Source organism: Salvia hispanica, chromosome 5 (assembly GCF_029641045.1).
Source record: "Salvia hispanica isolate PSC_SH4W2 chromosome 5, Shi_PSC_v1, whole genome shotgun sequence".
NCBI lineage: Eukaryota > Viridiplantae > Streptophyta > Magnoliopsida > Lamiales > Lamiaceae > Salvia > Salvia hispanica.
In genome coordinates this window covers 34,225,065-34,249,792 of record NC_142696.1, presented here as the reverse complement: position 1 = coordinate 34,249,792, position 24,728 = coordinate 34,225,065, and the positions used below count along the sequence as shown (strand labels likewise).

At 34.7% G+C, this 24,728-nt stretch overlaps 3 protein-coding genes across 4 annotated transcripts; 1 reads left to right on the top strand and 2 right to left on the bottom strand.

Annotated features, from left to right (window-relative positions):
* Nucleotides 1–4,238: 4,238 nt before the first annotated feature.
* Nucleotides 4,239–8,750, bottom strand: LOC125191240 (THO complex subunit 6-like). Of its 2 annotated transcripts, none has more exons than XM_048088755.2 (13): nt 8,452–8,745; nt 8,337–8,368; nt 8,146–8,235; nt 7,913–7,983; nt 7,724–7,769; nt 7,247–7,307; nt 6,738–6,791; nt 6,579–6,659; nt 6,121–6,160; nt 5,861–5,970; nt 5,270–5,380; nt 4,609–4,725; nt 4,239–4,518 (listed from the first exon to the last, which is right to left on the bottom strand). In XM_048088755.2, the coding sequence occupies exons 1-13, from the start codon at nt 8,653–8,655 to the stop codon at nt 4,429–4,431; spliced, it is 1,107 nt and encodes a 368-aa protein (XP_047944712.1). In that variant the 5' UTR covers nt 8,656–8,745; the 3' UTR covers nt 4,239–4,428. The 2 variants fall into 2 exon arrangements, 1 of the variants encoding a protein (XP_047944712.1); XR_007171070.2 differs by having other exon boundaries at nt 4,489–4,518; nt 5,265–5,380; nt 8,452–8,750.
* A 5,052-nt stretch (nt 8,751–13,802) lies between these two features.
* LOC125189034 (lycopene epsilon cyclase, chloroplastic-like) lies at nt 13,803–18,126 on the top strand. Its single transcript, XM_048086201.2, has 11 exons — nt 13,803–14,220; nt 15,312–15,480; nt 15,781–15,913; nt 16,035–16,145; nt 16,234–16,336; nt 16,575–16,718; nt 16,788–16,895; nt 16,991–17,087; nt 17,172–17,300; nt 17,564–17,696; nt 17,837–18,126. Exons 1-11 carry the CDS (start codon nt 13,924–13,926, stop codon nt 18,000–18,002), a joined length of 1,590 nt encoding a protein of 529 aa, XP_047942158.2. The 5' UTR covers nt 13,803–13,923; the 3' UTR covers nt 18,003–18,126.
* A 185-nt stretch (nt 18,127–18,311) lies between these two features.
* On the bottom strand, nt 18,312–22,016 carry LOC125189035 (putative protein S-acyltransferase 17). Its single transcript, XM_048086202.2, has 10 exons — nt 21,697–22,016; nt 21,516–21,609; nt 20,806–20,900; nt 20,554–20,721; nt 20,401–20,473; nt 20,277–20,329; nt 19,462–19,553; nt 19,318–19,370; nt 19,006–19,131; nt 18,312–18,912 (listed from the first exon to the last, which is right to left on the bottom strand). Exons 1-10 carry the CDS (start codon nt 21,843–21,845, stop codon nt 18,637–18,639), a joined length of 1,179 nt encoding a protein of 392 aa, XP_047942159.1. The 5' UTR covers nt 21,846–22,016; the 3' UTR covers nt 18,312–18,636.
* Nucleotides 22,017–24,728: the final 2,712 nt, after the last annotated feature.

Below are 24,728 nucleotides of genomic sequence, written 5' to 3'. Positions count from 1 at the left end.
TCAATTTCTTTCCTGTCTTGTACTTTAATTGGTGTATTTACTTGTCTATGAGTAGAACATCTTCTGCAGAAAAAAAAATTCAATTGATTTTCCGTGTTAGCTCTTGCAGTTATTTGATTTATCCTTGTGCCTTCTATATTCAATTGATTAGCTACCTTTTGAATGCATGCTAGAGTTGATTAGAGTACTCGGGAGACGAAATAATTGACTTAGACGAGGGATAATTCACACTTTAATTCAATAGAACTCGGGAGAGTTGAGGTTTCATGTGAGGTCATTGGTCTTACAATCTTTTAGGAGTTAGGTCTAAGAATTAGAAGGGGACTTCAATTATTACACCTAATCTACGGATTTCTCACCTCGGGAGGGGGTTTAATCTAGTTAAGTGACCGACTTAATAACTCTAGAGACCGTAATTCAAGGAAGCCAATTGTGTTTTGAATCCTAAAATTATACTTTCTTACGCCTATTTTGTATAATTCTTTTTATGCTTTCTTTTATTTGTTTATTTATTTTCTGTCTAGTTTAATAAACCAAACTCAAAAATCCTGTGTCTCTAGATAGTATATGACGCTTAGTATATGGTAGTCAGTTGCAATCTTATTCCCTGTGTTCGATATCCCGGTACTGACCTTTATTTATACTAGATCTACCCTGTATGCTTGCAGGTATTTTTAGTGCTAATAAATAGTGCATCAAATATGCATTTTAGTGGAACAATTTTTCGTATTTTAATCCAATATATGAGATTATCGGCGTGATTTCACCATAAATATAATTAAATATATAAAGGGTAAAATAGTCAATCTGTTAAAATGAATATAATATCCAATCACAACTAAGACCAATCTCACACCATTATATCTTAAAATGAATTTATGAGATTAAAGCTCGCGGATTCAATATGCACGGAGGTTTGGCAATCACTGGGCTCTGTGACGTAGGTGCAGTACTAGCGTGTGCCAGGAGATCGAAGGCGCTAAGCATTGTACGATTTTACGCTGAGAACAATGGGATGGGTCCGCCATCCTATACTTACGCTCGCGTTGAGAACAGCCCGTGGCCCGAGCCGCCCTTCCTTTACCAGGAGAACTACAGGCTTAGGCTCTTACCCTACCATTACTAAGCCGTCATGCTATATGGAGTATATTATAGTAGGCATGGATAGGTACAGCATACCTTATCGAAACCACCATATCGTATACCTTACAGTATTTTCAGTATGCGAAAAAATCATATCTTTACCTTACCAAAATTTTTGGTATAGCGAAATTTCACATCGATATCGTACCTCATTTCCGGTATATTGTACCGAAGTTCAGTATACCGTACTTTGGCGGTATACCTGACTTTCAACATCAATGAAAATAGATAGTTTAAGTTTTTAGAATATTATTTATATTTTATAATTAAAAACGTATTAAATATATTTTATTCATAATTATATTTATATTTTACAATAGATTTTATAAACTAACATATACTACTATAAAATATGGGTTATAATTAATTGATAACTAATTAGCAATCCAAAATGAATACCAATTCTTAGCCACTAGATTAAGAGATCTGATGGTTAAAATAATGCTAAGTGGATTATATTTTGAATATAAATAATTAGTAAATAAATTTAAAGGGTATTAATGCAATTCTCTCTCATCAAAATCATCTCAAAATTTACATAACTCTCTTGATTTAAATTATTTTTTTCGCAAAAAATATATAAAATTAAAGATAATTTTATAATGATTCAATTGCATATGTTCTGACGATGTTCGGGTGATGAAATTTGATAATTTATATTTCAGCTTTCGTACATGTTGATAAGCAGGTTTTTATCAACAAATGCAAAAAAAAAATCTTTATATAGTGTATGTAAAATATCAAAAAATTGTATTGATATTTTCTTGTACTTGTGTTGAAACTTTAACGTCATATTGTGGATATTTGTAATATACTATGTTGATATAAAAAAAACCACGAAAATTATCATATGATAACATAATGAAGATATTACCCATTTGCTGATATTTTGTCTATTATTTATTTAAATTTGTGAGTTTTAATATCATCCACTCATTTTAAAATCTAAGTGTGTAGATTTAGTTTTAATTTTGGATTATGATGTTATAAGCATTATAAGAGGACCCAATAAAGCATATGGTATGTATAATTATATTTATATTTTGCGGCGTATACCTTAATTTACGTTATATGCCGAATTTCGGTATGCAGAGGTATATGAAAATTCATACCGTTACCTTACCGAAATATTTCGTTACGTTATCATACCGTACTGAAAATCACGATATACCAAAAATTTGGTATTTTCGATATTTTTTAATATGATAAGGCGGGTATCTCAATATTTTGGTATTTTTTCCCCAACGTCATAGTGTGGATATTTTGTATTTTCTTGTACTTGTGTTGAAACCCTAACGTCATATTGTGGATATTTGTAATATACTATGTTGATATAAAAAAACCACGAAAATTATCATATGATAACATAATGAAGATATTACTCATTTGTTGATATTTTGTCAATTATTTATTTAAATTTGTGAGTTTTAATATCATCCACTCATTTTAAAATCTAAGTGTGTAGATTTAGTCTTAATTTTGAATTATGATGTTATAAGCATTATAAGAGGACCCAATAAAGCATCTGGTATGTATAATTATATTTATATTTTGTGGTATATACCTTAATTTACGTTATATGCCGAATTTCGGTATGCAGCGGTATATGAAAATTCATACCGTTACCTTACCGAAATATTTCGTTACGTTATCATACCGTACTGAAAATCACGATATACCGAATATTTGGTATTTTCGATATTTTTTTATATGATAAGGCGGGTATCTCGATATTTTGGTATTTTTTCCCCAACCCTAGTCGTGAGACCCATTTCTATGCTAAGAAAATAATGTTATTAGGGTAATATCCGAATATGATTCTTGAGAATATACTTTACATTAAAAAATTATTTGATTTTGTAAAAAAAAATTGAGAAAATGAGTTAGTGGAGTATAAGCTCTAGTTTTATATAGTATTGTATTTGTTTTATACTAATAAAATGTGATTGTAATGAATTAGTTGAATGGTGGGTCCACTTACCTAAAATAAAAAAAGAATAAATGAGACTTTAAATCATATGTAACCCAAAATGACAGATAGAATCGCTGACAGATAGAATAGTCCGCACTATAATAATTGAGTGTTAATAATACACTAGTAAGTACTCCCCCTGTCGTGATTAAGATGACACATTTCTTAATTGGTAGTATGAGATTATATTACTCCCTCTATCCCGGCTAAGATGACACATTCCTTAGCCGGCACGGGGTTTTAGGAGTAATTGGTTAATGTGTTTAATTGGAGAGAGAAAAGGTGGGTGGAAGTATTAAAATAGAGAGAGAAAGAAAGGTGAATATTTTAATAGGGGTGGAAAAAAGTGGTTGTGTGTGTTAATTGGAGAGAGAAAGTTTCCAAAAAAGGAAATGTGTCATCTTGGTTGAGACAAACTAAAAAGGAAAACGTGTCATCTTCAGCGGGACGGAGGGAGTAGTTGTTGGTTAATGTGATTAATGAGGAGAGAAAAAGTAGGTGTAAGTATTATTTCGAAAGAGAAAGAGAGTTGAATATTTAATTTGAGAGAGAATAGTGGTTAGATGTATTAATTGGATAGAAAAAATTATACTAAAAATATAAATGAATCATTTTGATTAGACAACCTATAAAGTAGAGAGAAAAAGTAAGAGAAAGAATAGCAAAAAAGGAAATGAGTCACTTATCTTGGGACGTCCCAAAAGGGAATATGAGTCATTTATCATGGGACAGAGAGAGTATAACTTTTCTATTCAAAAACCTTAAATTTCAGATCGTATTTTTCTGGAAATATCATCATATAAAATGACCTCCAACAAATAATTACTATTATCATTTAAAAATAATTGAGATTAATATCGTTGGAACTATACCACTAATTTAATTTAATTTAATATAATATTTATTATTTAGTTAAATAATTTGAGTGAAGATTAATTATATGCAATGACCAAAAAAATAATTAAAATAATTATGAATCACAGCACACAATCATTTGACGGGTTACACTCCAGTTAAAATAAAAAAGCTAACATTTCCCCTTTAAATCATATACTCTCTCAATTTAGTTTACATAAAAAAGTGGGGGAATAAAAAAGTAAAGCTCAAATGGAATAAAGTCGGATTGCGAAAAGAAGAAAGTTTTTGGAATACAAAAAGTAAAATGAATGATTTTTCGTCTAGTAAACATAACAACAATGGGGCTAAACATTTTGTGAAAGATTTATCGTCTAGTGTAATGATCAAATGAAAAAGAAAAATGACACAAATAAAATTTCATGTTGACAAAGAAGGCCATGAATATGATCCTCAACTTATAGCCCCCTACAGCGAAATGTACACAAGTGGCTCCCGAATTGTGAGATCATGTCGACGAGCGCTCCATAACCAGATACCGCTGCTACCTGGGAAAGAAAAAGTGAGCAGGAGATTATTATGCTGTTTATCATCATACATAGATTCAATTACAAAGGATATATAAGAACAGAACCTACCCCCGAAGGGTGCAAAGAAACAGAAAATGCAGATGTTGGAGCACACTCGATCTGTGAAATAACATCCCCATTCATGTTTAATCGTGTGAGCAGTGGTTCTGACCCAACAGCTACAATCTGACAAACGACATTGTCGTGTAAGGCAGATGAATCTAAAGCAGAAGCTAAAGATGAAATGAAACAACTTCCTAGAAATAGGACTGTTCAACACTGGCGGTGCAATAGAGAAACTATAACCATTTTCACAAAGTAAAATTCCATGACTACAAGGCATCACAATGCACAGACAACAAGCCACACATTATATAGCAACTACAGATCATGCAGTGTCCATCCAATACCAGAATGGTGTATAAGGTAGGAATAATTTTATTCCTAAAGATTGTCAGTTTGAGCAGTTATAATTTGAGAGACATTTGGATTTCTGCCTGCAGATAACACAAGAACAGGTGGGTAATTCCTAACTCTAAGTTTCTATTTAAATGAAATACAACCACAAATAACAATCATCTATATATCTAGAAATATCATGAGAATAACAATCACACTAGGAGTAGATAGCTGAGCCTAAAATATAATTTTGAGCTCTGGATCATGAACTATGAGCTTTCATTGACAAGGGAGAATGGGTAAAATAGTACGGAAATTTACAAGACCTCACTTGATTTTCGTCAAACAGAACATCTTGGACAGAAGCCTGAGTTCTAGCAACTGAGACACATTCACGGGCAGGAAGATTCCAAACTGATAAAGACTGGCCCTTTCCACAAACCTGCAAACATACAGCTATAAATGACATATACTATAATGGTAGGAGAAAAAGGAGAGAGGGGGAGGTGGTATTCATAGTCGGCATTGTTGCATTCACCAGCATGATTTCAGAAATAATTTCAAAGTTTTCAAACTACAAGCTAAAGGAAAAGAATCTCTCCTTGGTAATACACAGGATTGCAAATAATGTAAATGAATCTCTACATAAATCTTTTCCAATAATTTCATTCACTGATTTCAGAAGTAGATGTTCATATTCTTGATTCAGGGTTCAGGAAGTGCTTTCAAATTATTAGGCCACAACTAGATAAAAAGTGGCTAAACATAGATGTTTTTCGCATTATAAACAAAATTATGTTCCCTGGAGATCTTATAGATGTGTGTACATACTCAATTGCATGATTAATAATGTGCTGACATGTCAAATACAGCAGTGAAAGAAAAGAAGATATAAGTACACAATGTGCTCAGCCGCTCTTACCAACCAACTCTCACTAGAATCAAGAGCAATACAGCTAACACATGGAAAGGAACCGCCTGAGCCTACTTTTTCTGGATTAATTACTTGAATACACTTCCCACTCTTGCAATCTATGACACAAGACATTACCCAGTAATGTCAAATCATTTGATAAATAAATTGAGTAAAACAGGACCAAACAAAAAATTATAACCCATAAGAAAGCAGAGATGCTCAGTTAGCTATAGTAATTAGTAAATAGTAATACAGTTGTAACATACCCCATATCCGTGCTGTGCCATCTTCTGAACCAGTAATAATCTGAAATGCAAAAGGGTAAAATAATACTCAGAACTCAATTACAGAATTTTAAAGAAAACTTTTGGATTAAATGGAGATTCCCTTCCTCCTTCAAGAGAATTTTATTTTGGATTTCAACCTTAAAGCTTCTTAGTTCAATCTGTGAGCTGCAGCCACTACAATATATACTTTTCCACCAGCTACATTTGCTTGAAAAATTACTATCATCTAGAGCTCCAATTAAACTCTTTGTTTTCTCTCTTATTCTTAATCATTCTATTAGTTTCCATCTGTAAGGAAAAATTATAGAATGAAAAGTTGATAGCAAATCAGAAAGAAAAAAGAAAAGGGGAGAGAGCAAGTAAGAAGGGACAGGAGAGCTGAAACCAATCTATCAAAGGTTATAAAGGGGCAGCAAACAAAGAAGAGAACTCGTTACCTGACTACTCGAATTGCATGAAACGATACAATGTAGATAGTTTGAATGGCCTTTAAAAACCATCTTGACCTGGGATTTCTCCTGATTGGCACATCAGTAGTTAATAAAGTAGCCTTTCAAGTTTAATTTTTATACAAATAGCATCAAGAAATTCTGTACCATATCCCAACAATATGCACAAGAATCGCCAGCAGCAGCATATATAGATCCACTCTACAACCAATGAGAAATGTCATCAAATTAACATTGTATTAGTACTATCTAGGACAGTAGTATCTGGGTAGTAAGAAGGCTGAAATAGTCTCAGTTCTCATTTGTATAAACCAATACCGGATAACATTTAAATAAATAGTATAAGGCAAGCATAATGTTACAGCAAATAAGTTTTCCAATATCTGAATTAACTGCTGATGCAGTTAGTGGAAGTTAGAAGTATCTAATTGTTCAATTAATCTGAAATAATGTGTATGGGATGGGAAACACCAGTCACCAATAACAAAGTAATTGAACAAATTATTATAATTATGACTGACATTTATTTCTGTTATCTTCACCTAAAGGGCTAGAACCACAAATAAATAAAACAAACCTAATCATGTCAATGCAGCATACTTAATAAGGCATGCAGGTGCAGCATTCGATCTAAAAGCAGGAAGAGTAATTCACACCTGAGAGTCTACTGCAATAGCATTGTTTTCTGGTATTGGAGAAAGGGCACCCCAAGGACCTCTGCAAGCGAACAAAGTAACACAAGGAAGTTATTGATAAAAAAACATAATTTATTGATAGTTGAAAAGACAAAGAGTTAAGGATCACAAAAGCAAAATAAAGAAAACTAACAGTTTCAATACTCTAGAAGCTGCACTACTTCTCAATACAAACATAATAAGCAAACGCAGATGGACACAGCAGTAAAAAAAAGTGACAATCACAAATTCAACAGTGGTTGATGGGTTAACTTTCTTTGGAACAGGTCAGGGTTATACAAGCTGATTTTGATTAGCAGGTTGGTTTGGCTGCACTATTAAGGTCTGCTTGTCTTCAAGCAGAGCGAGGGAGAAGAATAAGATAAGGAAAGGAAAGGAAAATAAAAGAAAGCTTCCCAGAGACATCTTAGAACCTAATTTGTAAATAAGATAACTAACTTATGTTGAGGATTCACCAAGTCAAGTACTGGCTTCATCTTGTCTCCTGCGAAATAGTAAATGAATAATCAGTTTGAAACAAAAGATACTCAAGGTGTTTCACAAAGAGGCAAAAGGGCATGGTGCTATAATGATTCTGTGGCAAGGGATCAATACATGATGCATATTTAGATCTAAAAGAAAAATTACCATGCTCGGATTCCTTGCTTTCTAATATTTCATTCCATTTCCACCCTCGAATCCGGCCATCATCACCACAACTATATAACAGCACAAATGCAAAATAAAATTATCTTGATAGGTCACATTATATATAGCCAAACATAACTTGAAAACAGAAGCTAGTGTGCACCCTATTCTACAAAGACTACTTCACTCCCAGCAAGTTAAAATGCAAGGAAAAGTGTTGTAGTAATAAATACCTGAGCAATAAAGAATCATCATAAAATTTAACATCATAAGCTGGCCCATCGTGGCCTCGAATCAGAAACTCTGGCTCTGCAGCTAACCAACTTCACACAAAACAAGAGTCAATTTCCTTAAATGAATCCATAGCGCATAAACAATAAAGAAAGAGCATGATCACCAGCGCATAAAGAGAAATCAGACTCACTTTCGATTCCTGGAGCTTCCGCAGCCCATCTCCTGTATGGCCAAAAATTGACAGAATGAAACTTAATTGTGTAGTTAAGAAACACGAGACATGAAGAAAGAAGTAAGTGAATTACGAGACAGGCGGAAATGGAGTAAGCGGCGACGGAGCCGTCGCTGGAAGCGGTGACGACATGGTCGGAATTGGGATTGGGATTAGGGTTTGGAGCATAGGCGGTCCGGAAAACGGTCCGAGAAAGGGTTTCTCTCTCTTGCAAAATGACGTCTCTATAGGAACCTTCCTCCCAATTTCGGCAATCCATTTGTTGAGCTACGCCCATTTCTTCAATCTTCCTAAATTCTATGCTTCACGCAGTATTACAGTTAGACTTACGAGTAATAATTTTGAATCAAATTTATTCAGTTGCAGAGCAAATGTATTCATATTAAAATACAGTTAAGTAATAATTTTGAACCAAATTTAAAATTATTATCAGCTGTAGACGAAGTGCTTTTGATATTGTCAAAACCTTATATATACAAATTACTTGCATATAAAATTAAAAAAAATTCTCCATCTTTAATCTTCTTGCTTTAAATTTTTTATATTATCAAAAATATTAAAAATTATAATTAATTAATATGTTAAAAAAGTTTAAATTATTGCCAAAAAAAGTTAAGAAAAGTTTCTAGATTTTTTATATATTTAATTTCTTAATTATATATACTACCATTGATTACATTTGTCAAAAAATTATTAGTGGGACACGCCAACTTATAATGTCAAATTGGTATATCTAGACTCTATAATTTGGAATGTTATTCGATGAGTGACAACTAATACGTGCTCGTACAATGATGAATACTAACGTCCAATCTAAGTTTGAATTGTCTTATTTAGCTAATTGCATTTGGTATAGTAAACCCAAAATTAATTTAAATTCCAGGATAGATGAAATAATTGCCTAAAAAGTTTTACAATTTAAATTCCATTTAATTTGCGGAGAATCATTCTCTGCTCCATATACAATTTAGTAGAAAATCTCATGCCTGAGTTTGAGTTGTAAAGACTAGTATCATATTTCTACGTGCAAATTTAGACTGCTGCCCTTATTTAAATATAAAATCTCGAATATATATTTAACAGTTTAACAAAATTGGAGGGGAGTGTTATATTGTTAACTTATAACTTAATTGCGGGAGTGATCAATTGCTAACTAATTAACAATCTCAAACTAGGACTAAATCTTAGCCATTAGATTAGAAGATTGGTTGAAATAATGTCATATGCATTATATTTTTAATTTAAAAAAAAAAGTAATAAATAAATTAGAGGGTATTAATGTCAATTCCCTCTCGTTAAAATCATCTTAAAACTTTAAATTTACGTAACTCTCTCGATTTAAATTATTTTTTCACAAAAAATATATCAAAATAAAGATAATTTTATAAGGTTTCCAACGAGATCTCAATTGCATATGTTCCGACGACGTTCGGATGATGAAATTTGATATTTTTTTATTTTAGTTTTCGTAAATGTTGATAACCAGATTTTTATCAACAAATACATCAAAAAATCCCAATAAAACCATATAAAAATCTCAATAAAACCATGTAAAAATCTCAATAAATATGTGTTGATATTCTTATGTCATATTGTTGATATTTGTAATACACTATGTTGATATAATATCCACGCAAATTTTCATATGATAACATAATGACGATATTACCCTTTTGTTGATATTTTGTCTACTATTTATTGAGATTCGTAAGATTTAATCTCATCCACTCATTTTAAAATCTAAGGGTGGAGATTTGGTCTTGATTTTGGATTAGGGTGCTATAAGCATTAGAATATGACCCCTTAATTGCTAACTACAACTAAATAATAGTCATTAGATATTCAAATTAAGGGCTTTGATCATTAATCCCTAAATGTTAATACGATCAACGAAAATCGTCAATAAGGCCATATGATTAATTTCAAAAAATATCAATAGGGGTATTAATGTCAATTAACTACATGTTTAGTTATAACTAATTTTTAAAAGAAATCTCAGAACTTTTAATTCATATAGCATATATCAAATTAAATATAATTACATAAGGATTCCAACGATATCATACATGCATATGTTCCGACGTCAAAATTTGAAAAAAAATTCAAAATTTTTTAATTTTTTCGTACAAGCAGAAATGTCAACATACTATATAAAATATGTCAATATAATACATGTAGAATGTCAATATAAACAATGGGTTAACATTCTTAAAGCATTGTGTTGATATTTTCGAAACACTATATTGTCATTTTCATCCAGAACCTTAATTTGGAGTTTTTTTTTTATCTTTTTCGATTTAATTAATAAAAACGAAAATTACACGTGGCAAATTGTAGACCACACGTTTTCTAAAATCCTATGGCCTTAAATTAGTTGTAGTTAGCAATTAAATGATGAGTTAGGAATTATATTGAACATGGGGAGTGATCAATTGCTAACTCATCATTAAATTGTTAACTACAACTAATTTAAGGCCATAGGATTTTAGAAAACGCGTGGTCTACAATTTGCCACGTGTAATTTTCGTTTTTATTAATTAAATCGAAAAAGATAAAAAAAACTCTAAATTAGGGTTTTGGATAGGGCTGGGGAATTATACTGAAATACCGGAATACCGGACTTACCGTACCGAAAAAATACCGAAAATACCGTTTTTTCGGTATACCGTAGTTTTCGGTACGGTATGATACCTTACCGATAGAGATCGGTACGGTAACGGTATAAGATTTCCCATACCGCGGTATACCGCGGTATACCGAAGATTCGGTATGCCGGTATATACCGGTATACCGAAGATTCGGTATATACCGATGCTTCGGTATACCGGTATACCGATTGATATATATATATATATATATAATATAACTATATATTTATATATGTTATATTTAAACAATTTTAAAAAATAAGAATTTTTATTATACAAAAAATAAAAGAATCAAAATCGGGAACCCTATTTTTTGAAGTAGTTGAAAACTAGATTTTTTTTTAATATTTTGGATATAATAGATTTTTTCACGGTATAATGGTATAACGGTATGCCGTACTGCAAAACACGGTATAACGGTATATCGGAATGCCATATCGCAGTTCGGTATACCGCAAAAGTACGGTATACCGAAATGCGGTACGGTATACCGATAACACGGTATGGTAACGGTATGGAAAACTGCCATACCGAATTTCCGGTATACCGAACTCCGGTATACCGAAACTTACGGTACGGTATCGGTATGGTTTTTGTCATACCGTAACTTTCGGTACGGTATACGGTATGGCACTCCCGGTACGGTATACCGTACCGAACCACCCCTAGTTTTGGATTAAAATGTAAATATAGTGTTCCGAAAATATCAACACAATGCTTTGAGAATGTCAACACAATGCTTTAAGAATGGTAACCCATTGCTTATATTGACATTCTACATGCATTATATTGACGTATTTTATATAGTATGTTGACATTTCTGCTTGTACGAAAAAATTAAAAAAATCAATTTTTTTTTTCAAATTTTGACGTCGTTACATATGCATGTATGATATCGTTGGAATCCTTATGAAATTATCTTTAATTTGATATATGTTATATGAATTTAAAGTTTTGAGATTTCTTTTAAAAGTTAGTTATAAATAAACATGTAGTTAATTGACATTAATACCCCTATTGATATTTTTTGGAATTAATCATATGGCCTTATTGACGATTTTCGTTGATCGTATTAACATTTAGGGATTAATGATCAAAGCCCTTAATTTGAATATCTAATGATTATTATTTAGTTGTAGTTAGCAATTAAGTTATGAGTTAGCAATATAACACTCCCCGAACAATAATTATAAATGCAAAACGGTATTTTGCCTGGATAGGTATTAATGTTTCACCAAGTCCTAAAAAAAATTCCAAAAATAAAGTCTGTCCTTGGATATACAATTTCCAGATGCATGATTACAATAAAAAGTCCCAAGATACCCAGTTTTCGTTTTTAGAATAGTCCACGCAACATCTTAAATCTAGAGCACACAATGATTGCCTAAAACTGTGTGGTACTTAATGCATTTGCTGCAAACCATATACTATAGCAAAGACTTTCTTGTTTTAAATCCATTGACATAAAGTAGTCCAGGCAATGCCGATTGTGAAAATTTAGTTGAAATCCCAAATAAAATAAAACAAGTTACTATTTGATTATATAAGTTGGACTTTAATCTAAAGAACCATACCAAATGTTTGGTCTCTCCTAGTAAAACTAAGCTCCTTCTAACTAATTTTTGAGACAATTATGGTGGTTTAAGTGTTCGGCAAATTATACTCTGTACCAAGAAGTGATTCATTTGTCTCTTTAAGAGTAGACAATGCTTCAACTATCATTGCATATTAGCATCATACATAAGAGGAATGCAATTACTCATTAAATGAAATATTTAAAAGGCAACAGTATTGCTTCAGCCTTGATTATACTACTAGTTGGGTTGTCCTCCCATGGACTTTTCGCAGTCTATTGAGATAAAACACTGTAAGTGGACACAAGTGTTGCGACCACTGCAATAATCTTAATAGCTGGGAAAGTCTAAGTTAGAAGCAAAGCTCATAGTCCACCTTCTTTATATTTTTAGTTTGTCATAGTTAAGTAGGTAATGAATTCAATGAGTAAAACCAAAATTGATCCTTAAAATGGGAACATACTTAGAAGCAAAGCCCACGATCTTTGACATAGCGTTTGAAGGTAGTTAAAAAAATTTCAATTACAAATTTCTTTTAGTTTGCAGTTAAAGCTCGACCAATTTCTTTTTATTGATCCAAATTTTGAAATTCTGCTTCTTCGAACTCTTGGTTTGAAAAACCAATAATGTAGGAGACGATGTATTAATTTTATTTTGACTTTGAAACCGCCTCTATTAATTTATTATACTAATATCAAAGTCATTACTGGGATCCTATTAATTATATAGCCAAATTAAAACAGCAGCCATCCTCTTCCTCATGTCATATTACATGAGTGTTTAATACTATTTCTGTTCTTTAAAAATCAAAATCTTTAAAATAACACAAATTTTAATGTACAATTAACAAAGTAAAAGCAAGATCAAAAGAAAAATTAGTTAAATTCTAAAATAAAATATTTTTAAGTTTAATGGACAAACCAAAATAATTTTTATTTTAAAAAAATGAGCATAGTACTAAAATTATCGCAGAAAAATTAGAATCAATCTCATCATAATCCCAGTCAAAGTAAAAAGAAATAAAAATTTAATATTCAGTCAACAATTATTATAGAAATAAATTCGATCTCATTTTTTTCACTTTTCATACAATTATAAGTATACAGAGTCTTTTTGCAATGCAGTACAAGTTCTGAAACCGATTAAGCTCATTCCAGATGCCATCCAATGAAATATATCCACGTGGCGTGCGAATCATAAGTTCCCTCCCCCTATCCGTTACGCAGAGCATGAGCTAGAGGCTTCAACACCAATCTCCTCCCATCTCTCTCTTCTCTACACTTCCTTCCCTGCATTTTTCCTCTCTCCAATTCTAAAGCAGACATGGAGAGTTTAGCAGCGAGAAACTTGGCGGCAATGGCCATCTCAGTTTATCCGACGAGGCGGAAGAAGATGAGGAGCCTCTCCAACGACCTAGGCTTTTCTGCAAACCCTCATGCCCCTGGATCAACGTCTTTCCGTCTGCGCTGCGGTGGCGGCACCGACAGCTGTCTCGCGTTGCCTGTGAGGGAGGATTTCGCCGACGAGGAGGACTACGTCAAGGCGGGAGGCTCGGAGCTGTTGTTCGTGCAAATGCAGCAGAACAAGGCCATGGATCACCAGTCTAAGCTCGCGGATAAGGTTATACAGTTTCGTTTCCCGCCTTTTATCTCTCAATTTTACAAAATTTAACTTTTTCTCGATATGATTAGATGCGTGTTGGACTAGTGCTCGTCGAAATGTGATTTTCGCTTTCTGCTTTAGAGAGTCTCGATTTTGTGAGGAAATTATGGAGTTCAGTGTAGTGGATTTTGATGAATCGCTGTCGTGATAGTGATCTCCTTCCCGTTCTTCGGCTCTCTAACAATTTAAACCACTCTAGAATTTTACAAGGTTTTGTGTATATACTGAGATATAATTGAATGAGTTTCGTTTACAAATGAAGTTATGTAGAAGTAGGCAAGCATTTAATTTGTGGCAAGGGATTTTCCTAACGGGATCAGATATCTATATGTAGTACTACTACTCCTTTACGTGTACTACTCCTTTACGTTTGAAACCTAAAATACTACTCGGTTGGTTCCCATCCACTCAGTCCACATCTTGAATGAGACGGGATTTTAGGAGGAGTTAGTTGGTGAAATAAGTAGAGAGAAAAATGTATTGAATATTTTAACGAGGAGAGAGGAGAGATTGATTTATTTTAATATATAAAAAGTGGATATCTTGAGTGTGACATTGTATTAAAAAGGAAAGGTGGACGTCTTGGATTGATCGGAGGAAGGAGTAGTAATTATATGCATGAAAATTTGAGCCAATTATTATCACGCTGTTCTCAGTTTCACGACTAGGCACCAATTTGAGGCTTCAATCTTTTGGAAAATGGTCTGAGGCCTTCATGTAAGGAGACCTTTTTCATCTTATACAAAGTCACAGGTTGCTGTGGTATCTAGCTCCAGCACAGTTTACCATGCGTAAGGAAGACAAACTTTTAAATGTCTATGCACGCAGATATTTTTTATATATTTATATGGAACTATAAATTCTCTATTGGCTTTTCTTTTTTAAACACAGAGCTGTAGATCAAGAAGTTTAAGTCATTTTATATAGTATGAATTCAAACAGGAAATTTATCTTCACTTAATTTACATGTATGTTCTCCCTTATGCTTTTATTAATTTTAAGGAAACTCCACATTACTCTTATCAGCGTGTCTGTCATCATGTCTGCAGTTACCAAGAATGACTGGAGAGAATGTGCTGGATTTGGTGGTAATCGGTTGCGGACCAGCAGGGCTAGCTCTTGTGGCTGAGTCAGCTAAGCTAGGTCTCAGTGTTGGGCTTATAGGGCCTGATCTTCCCTTTACAAATAATTATGGTGTTTGGGAAGATGAATTCAAAGGTGCTTATCTTGATGCCATTCCATTAATTGATTTCTCAACAAAATGATTTAGGGCATGTCAGCTCAATAATACTTCACATCATAAGCATTATGAAATCCTTCACTGGAAATCTCTCTCAGTTATTTTGCATTTTGATTGCTACAGAGCTTTACGACAATAAATTTTATGGTTGCGACTGTACCATGTTGATTTTCCTAACAGAATAAGCAAACACTGTGATCATTTTCCATATTTCTTTTACCACCATTCACCTTTCTTATATGGTTATTTAACCATGATGTTCATTTACCACTTTACAGATCTAGGACTCGAATGCTGCATTGAACATGTCTGGCGGGATACTATTGTGTATCTAGATGACAACCCCATTTATATTGGCCGTGCATATGGACGTGTAAGTCGCCATTTGCTCCATGAAGAGTTACTGAAAAGGTAAACTTTATCAGGGAGAATGCATTTCTTTTAGCTTTTTTTCCCATAATATATCCGTTACATATTTGACATTGCATACAGATCACGGTAATAGGTTTGTAACTCATATTAATTTTCTTAGGTGTGTCGAGTCAGGTGTATCATATCTTAACACGAAAGTGGAAAGGATTATTGAAGCTTCAGACGGTCATAGACTTGTAGAATGTGAAGGAAACGTTGTGATTCCCTGCAGGTGTGCCTATTGTCTGTCTTTTAGTTTAGTATACTTTGTGAAGAACTTAGTTCTATCCTTTGCCTGTGCCTCTGACTCACATTTACAGGCTTGCTACTGTAGCATCCGGGGCGGCCTCAGGGAAACTCCTAGAGTATGAGGTTGGGGGTCCAAGGGTTTCAGTCCAGACAGCCTATGGAATCGAGGTTGAGGTAGGAATGTTTAAAAAGTCTAAAATATTAAAGCTGTTGATATCTAACACAGCAACTTTCACCAACTGAAGATAGTGACTTCATTTTAATACTACTTATTTTTGCTGGTGTATCATACTCGCATTCATCTATAAACTTTATATTAAATACATGATGCCATTATGTGTACTTTCTTGAATTGAACATCACAATAACCATTTTCTTACCAATTTATATCTATGCATATTTATTTTTTCAGGTGGAAAACAATCCATACGATCCCAGCCTGATGGTTTTTATGGATTATAGAGACTACTGGAAACATAAAGTCCAATGCATGGAAGCACAATATCCAACATTTCTTTATGCCATGCCTATGTCCCCCACAAGAGTTTTCTTTGAGGTTTGATCAAACTTTATCATACAGTGTTTTATATTGCCGGAGTATTGAACTAACATAAATGCTAAGCAGGAAACATGCTTAGCATCAAAAGATGCAATGCCGTTTGACCTATTAAAAAATAAGCTGATGTCAAGACTGGAGACTATGGGAATCCGCATTGCAAAAACTTATGAGGAGGTACTTCCCTGGCTTTATCAGTGTATCCTTATTTTAACAAGAACCTTTGGTTCCATGCTCCTTGAGATTTTAACAGATGCATGAATGTTGTGCAGGAGTGGTCTTATATTCCAGTTGGTGGATCCTTGCCGAACACTGAACAGAGGAACCTCGCCTTTGGTGCAGCTGCTAGCATGGTCCATCCAGCCACAGGTAATAGTACAGAACAAATGAACACCTTAGTGATCATTGTTTGAATGAAAGAGTTGAGTCGTAACATATCCTTTCGTGAAACAGGCTACTCAGTTGTTAGATCCCTCTCAGAGGCTCCACAATATGCATCTGTTATTGCGAATATTTTGAGACAAGACCATGTTAAAAACATGCTCGTCAGCTCAAGAATTTCGGAGAATATCTCAATGCAAGGTAGAGAGTTACATGAAAACAAACATGCATATGCCATTGATTGCCTGCTTATTATCATTTGAGTCTTGATATGCATTCGAACCTCATATTTGTTACTTTAGTAAAGATACGTGTACCTGTTGTGCATGATTTCAGACTGCTTCTCTTAGCTAGTTTTCCGTTTAATCTGTTAAGTGTTTCTTTACTCAACTCATTGTCTGCATTGTCAATGGCTGTGCAAGACAAACGTACTTGTGAAAGCTCTAATGTCTGTCAAATTTCAGCGTGGAATGCCCTTTGGCCGCAGGAGAGGAAAAGACAACGAGCATTCTTCCTCTTTGGATTAGCCCTCATACTGCAACTGGATATTGAGGGCATAAGGACTTTCTTCCACTCATTTTTCCGTTTGCCTAAATGGTTAGTATGATGTAATACTAGCATTTTGAACCATTGATGCATCGAACATTATCTCATGCTGTAGCAAGTTCACAAAAGAGAGCCTAAAGTTTGATTATTATTTGGTGGCATTGTTGAGTCTGAGCTTGTTAATCTGGCAGGATGTCACAGGGATTTCTCGGCTCGACTCTGTCGTCAGGAGATCTCCTCTTGTTTGCACTGTATATGTTTGTGATAGCGCCCAATGACATGAGAAAGAGCCTAATCAATCATCTCATATCTGATCCTACAGGTGGAATTATGGTAAAAACTTATATTACATTATAGATTACAATGTTTCACTCCAAATTTCCACTCCCATCTAAATATCCTCCTTCAGATTGCACTTGTCTGGCTTCTAATGTACATAAACTTTTATATCTAGCTTATAATATATACTCACATTTGGTTATGTTTTCATAAATGTTACTCTTTCAATGCATAATAGATCGTACCAAGCTGGATCAGTGATATGTTCATTGTCTCTCAACGGTTACATTGACAATTTTACCCTTTATCAAAGTGTTTGAAAATATTACATAACGACTATTAACGTTGTGAAAGGGCAATATAAAATTAGATGTATGGAGCATGATATTAATTTATAAGAGATCATAAAATTGCTAGCTGTAACAGCCCATGAAGTACAAATCCATTTACAACTGTTTGTTACATAAAATACAAATTTACATCCTTTGACGATTAAGTTTTCTAAGTTGGAAGGTGTATTGTTAATACTCCAAAATATATCTCTATCTCTTTTCTACTCCATCTATAACACTCAAAAGTAATCTTCCAGCAAAGAAAATTGAAAACAAGACTGCAGTAACAAAAATGACCTAGATATAAGTGAGGATTAAGTTCGGATGGATGCAATGCGCGTGGCTAGCAAAAATCAAGATACATCGAATCAAGGAGAGAGTTAACCTGATTTTGATTTCATCAGTAAGAATGATCGCCTTGACGAGAAGGGAACAACCACCTCATAGATATTATGAAGGTATCCCTTGTCATATATGTTGTTTTTAACCACTTGTATCTCTTCCAGACGAGATCTTCTAAAGAATGTCTTCCATTTGCTCTCCCGAGGCTTCTTTTCTTGATTTAGTTCGCCTAAACTAGCTTTTAGAGCTTCGGCACTCGTCTTCGCCTCATTCACCTTCCTCTGCCAGCTCAGGTACTCTTGCCATTTAAAGCTCTGAAGTTTAACACCAGATAAGAGCGAACTCAAGGGGTATATTACTGAGCGCAAACCAACACTGTGGAATGAAATGTGAGGAGACAAATATACCTCATTTGTAGTAGTGTTTGTAAGACAGAGTTTGGCATGGTATGTGAAGAAACCAGCTAATAGCAGAGCAATAACAGCCAGAAACACCATAACAAGGATTTGTGTGTTATGGGAGTTCAACAACCACTGCCATAAGACAGATGATCGTTATCAGAATGCGTGACTGAATAAGCATATTTTCACAGAACCGATATTATTGAAACTCGCCGACAGAGAACTGTCAACATGCAGTTAAAAACAAATTGAAGTGGTGATGGATTGTTCAAGCTAGCAGAGCAACTATCTAGAATGAGATCAAATTAATCAACTTACCTGTAAAACAAGTGGGGCCAACTCTCTGTAAGAATTTTCAATGCCATAATAAACTGCAATACCCACAGAATGAGAGAATAGATTTATCATTAGACAAAGACTCAGAGCCATGGCAAATAAAGGATGGATTAGCACCAACCAAACCTGTTAGAATGTGGACAACTTGCAAGTCTTTCAGCCTACCAGCAAGAATTAATGCAAGCGCAAGAATTCCATACATGCAGATGAGGAAATGCCTGCATCAGCATTAAGATACAATTTAAGGGAAACCATAGAGCAAGAGAGACTCATAATAATGAGGTTCTGATATTTTGGGTCCACATTTTTATCATGGAAGGTCCTCATCTGAAAATTATATCAGACCAATGAAGCTTCTTAACTGATGTCAGCATCTAAAGCTCTGCCACTTACAATTGACCATCTCTAATTTCTGTACCCATTTTCAGTTCTGGTATACCTCCTTGTTTTTATGCATTCTGTCTTAAGATTTTCGTCTCAAATAATTTCACATTCTGCAACTCAGAATATAGCCCCCTTAAAATTAGTGCATCATATATAGAATAGTGTAAGTAAGACATTAAGACGACTGAAAAGTTATCCCACACAAGGGCAGAGCTAGCTTATTGCTAGAAGGGGCAAATGCCCCACCTCAATTTTCCCTATGTATATGTACTTAACCTGTAATAAAATTTATTTATTTTAATTTATTCACTAAATGCCCCTCCTCAAATTCTTATAATTCTCTTATATATTTTTTTGCCCCCTTCAACATAAATTTCTAGCTCCGTCCCTGATCCCACATGCACAATTCTGTGCAGCTAAATCATGAGGAAAACTACAGTGTTTATTTTCATACACTCATTTGTTCTCAGAGAAATGTGTCAAACATTGCCAAAAGGGAATCGTAGAGAAACAGCAAGCTTAAACATTCTATTTTGCTGTCTGTGTTTACTACTCACCAAAGAATAAATGCCACGAAGTATCTGTTGTTCCTCTCTCCTATGCAATTGTTCTTGAACAAAAATAAATGACATTATCTGGATGAGATACTAAATTTCAGAAAAGGAATTCAGTGATACATACCATCCATGCACAGTGATGGTCAAAACGAGCAACACAGCGATCACATATACTGCAGTGCTTTGACCTAGCAGGTCTGGTAATGCAAGAATCAAAATCCACTACTTAATTTGTTAGAATAATTCTGGATATCTGAAACCAGAACAATGAGCTTACTTAGGAATTTTGCATGTACCACACTCTTTCTCTGTGAAGATAATGTTATCGTATGGATAAGCAGAGAGGTACAGAGAAACATTGGAAGATTTCACAACCCCTGGATCAGAAAAGCTAGTCAACAGAAAGAGGATAATACCCACTCCAACTGCCAAGAAGCTTGTATACCTGATAATACATAATTTCCAGAGTAAGGTAACAAATATGTTTCCTTAAGGGGACAAACATCAGCCATAAGAATACAGAATATACCTGTGCATTCCACTTATATAATACCCTGGAATGTAGACAAAGGATGACTTTGCAATGATGTAATACGTTGATCCAATAATTAACAAATATATCAACTGCATAAATTAAAAATAAAATCTTAAAACCAAACAGCTTTACGTACAGTGAAAGTTGTTCTTCAGGCATTAATACGTTTGTTACTTCTCCGTTCAGCATTACATTTAACTTAATTTTTTAGTTCAGACCACCACAACACTTGGAGAGGGGTTTTATGGCCAAATAGACCAAATGAATGTCCATAAGCTCAAATATAATACCAAAAATAGTTGCAGATAAAGAAAAAGATCTTCCTAGTATCTCCCTGATGAAGACACGGTAACAAGAGGTGTCAGACTATGTGCAGAAAATGGGGGAAAAAGTGAGATTTTTGTTTTTCCAAACTAAATACTACAATGATGTTGTTGGATCAAAAAGATCATGCATTTATACTACAGGTCCTATTAGGAAGATGTTAAGAAGGTGTTTAAGCATTTATGCACAATCCATGAGCATGTATAGTTGAATAAAAACAAATGCGGTAAAATCAATAATTAACATGCAAAATCTACATCTACAGTTGAATAAAAAAGAATACATAAAGCAAGAGTGTCTCTATATGTGCAAAATCAAAGGAAAAAACACAACTTTGACAACAAACATAACATAAATTGCAAAAGAAAAGGAAGCTGTACCTGTATGATAGGGTTGGGACGGTCGCAGCAGAAGTACTCAACAGAGTGAAGCGCATCGACGGCCCTAGAGCCGCAAGAGAAGAGCACAAATCGGCTGCATCGCAATTACTTATTAGAGAGAGAGAGAGAGGAAGAATGAGAAACAAGTAGATAAGATTATAAGAAGAGTGGGAAGGATGACCGGAAATAGTCGTAGGCGCCGAAAGTGAGGAACAAGTGGAAGCGCTGGATGAAGGTGCCCTCAAAAATTGGCCACTGACCACACAGGAATGATACCACTACCAACAGCGTCGCTAATCCATGGCACACCAGCAGCCATTGGAGTGCCATCAAATTGGGTTTCAGCACAAAAGGGATGAATGTTCAATTTGAAATTGAAATTTAGATGGTCGGGATTAGTTGAGAAATTAGCCTAAACTTTGGTTTGTCCGAATTCAACATTCTCAAATTAGACTGATGAAGCAGTTTATTTGAGTCGTCGGAGTAATATTTTCAATGGATTTGGTTAAATTATTCCATACTCATATTTGGTCGTGAATTTCTATTGGATTTATTTATTTACATTTATTTTTGTATATATTAGTTTTAAATGATACGTGACTAGAATGAGTTAGTGGAACGTGGGGTCTCTTTACCATTTATGGTGATTATGAACCAGGACTCTTATTCATGAACGGACCAAAATGAAAAAATGGGACTCTTATTCGTGGACGGAGGGAGTATTTTTTTAGTCAAGTTATTTGTCCGCATAACTAGGGATGTCAATCTGGTTGCAGGCCAATCGATGCTGGTTAGTCGGGTTGTGATTTCTTTCGGGTTATAAAAGTTCAACCCTAACCCTAAAAGGTCGGGTTTCGGGCTAGCCTAATGGGTTAATCGAGTTGCTACAGATAAAATTAACATGCAATCAATCCAATAAATAATGATGAAAATTAGTTATGGCTCGTTTGTTAAGTAGTGTGGGATATTGTCAAGATAGGGCCCGATGTAGATTCACGTCCTAGTTATAGAACAAAATGATTTTACTTCCATGTGTTTGATAAGCTAGTTAAATCATTCTATATCAGCCACCTATGTTTATTTAAAAATTTATGTATCAAGATAATAATATATATTTTCATATTTACCCTTCTAGATGTTAATAATCCCCAACTGACTTTCACATTGCTGACGCCCACAGATTAAAGTCTGTCGTCTCATTGTAAAGCTTCATGGCAATGGCGGTCTTGTCTGAGCCTCCCATTCTCCAAACTGATATAATTCAATCCTTTGTGTCTTTCCCTAGGTAATGAACAAGTTGCTCAACTCATCCTCCCTGCCAAGGAACCAATCTCCCATCTCCGAATTGGGGAAAGTCTTCGTGGACATCTTGTTTCCAGCCGAGCTTTCCCCCCCCCCCCCCCTCCATTTGGACTGATGATTATGCTTTTACGTATGTTGTTTGTTCTCCAGATTCGATGTAATTTGTGAAATATCGGAGCCTAATTGGTGGAGTGAGCTGCAATCTGTCAAAATGCAGGAATATTTGCGAACTAACAGTGTGAGGCCTTGAAAGGTTTTGGTTTGTCTCTGCGTGTTCAAATAGGAAATAGCAGGTTCCCTAGATCCAGCAAATCCACCAGATCACTCGGTCTAGGAACTCGTGGGTCGCGAGGAATACCGGTCGTCGGACACACAGAGCACTTTTTCTTTCAAAAACCCTCAACCACTTTACTAAACCTAGTATAGGGAAGTAGGGATCGATCTCACAGAGAAGGATGCGTAATACTCATGTTCAAGGATTTGGGAGTGTTTTTTTTTTGGTGTTGGCTGCTGCCACGCATTTTCTTGGGTTGAGGAAAATCAAAATTAACTTGACTTGGGAACCTTTAAAAAAATTCTTAAACTAACAGCTAGATCTAGGAAATAAACCTACTGTGGGGACCATGTCTAAAAGAAAGTAAGGTACGACTGAAAAGTTGGCAGAATAACTAACTCTCGTACTAACTGACAGTGACATCGTCTTCTACAACCAAAATTGCGTAAAACTTCTTAAGAAAAAGAAAACATAAGCAAAATTAAAACAGAGCAACTGACTTGAAATCAAATTAATGCATAACAAATGAAGAACTTAACAGATCTGCATACTCTAGACGAAGTAAAATAGAAATCAAGAAGGAAAAAAAACAGAATCTATCGAACAACTATCTTTCCACACGTCGAATCCAACCTCAGACGCTAAATCCACTCCGGATCCAAGCGTCCGACATGAACTCCAAACAACAGAAACCTTCCATCACGTCAGATTTAAGCCAGGAACTCTGAATACTCAAACAACCACATATCTGTCACCAAATTCCACATCAAACACCTCAACATCAAAATAAACAGAGATCGACATAACAATTGAAGAAATAGACTAACAGCAGAGAGATCTATGCAAAATGACTTGAAATTAAACAGCTAAACGCAGATCCACGAACGATAAAACAATTAAACATCATCAACATCAAGGTCGACTCCCAAAAGTGAAGTTCGACGGTGAAAACAAGCAAAACAACTGAAATTAAAGGTAATTGTATCTTCGCCCTCACTCGACGGTGTTGCCAAACACGAGATTTTCTAGAAAGTACCCCGCCGATCACGACTACCCCAGATCCATTCCCAAGTGTGTGTAAAGTGTGTGAGCTAAGAAGAGTGAAAAAAACTGTGAAGAAGACTCCCTTTTGCGTTGCATGCTCTTCTCTATATATAGGCGTTTGAGTGGGCCCAGCGAGGTATAGATAATGACTTTGTTGCCCTCAGCTGTAGACTCCTCTGTCACGCCAATTTTCCTTGTAAATCCTGCTCATTTCGTTCCTTTCTCTCGCTAGACCATTTCCTTCATTACTTCCTTGATCTAGCGATTTTCTTCACACACCTGGCTTAGGAAGCGTGTTAGACCCAGCAAATTATAACATTTTTCGCACATTACCGATGCATGAAATTAGCCTTATCAGGCCTCTTCTCCTTGAAGAGACCGATTAGCTGCGTGTCTTTCAATGGCGGATTCGGATATGAGATCTCTGTTCTTTGAGATCCAATTGGAGATTGTTCTGCTTTTATGTCGACTTTTGTCATGTCAGCATTTTGGAAACACTTCATCTCTTTGAGCTGCCTCTCGAGCTCCTTGACTTGATTGACCGTACCAGCCAAAGAAATTTCGTAGATGTCGGTGTGATTTCCTTGGAGAAG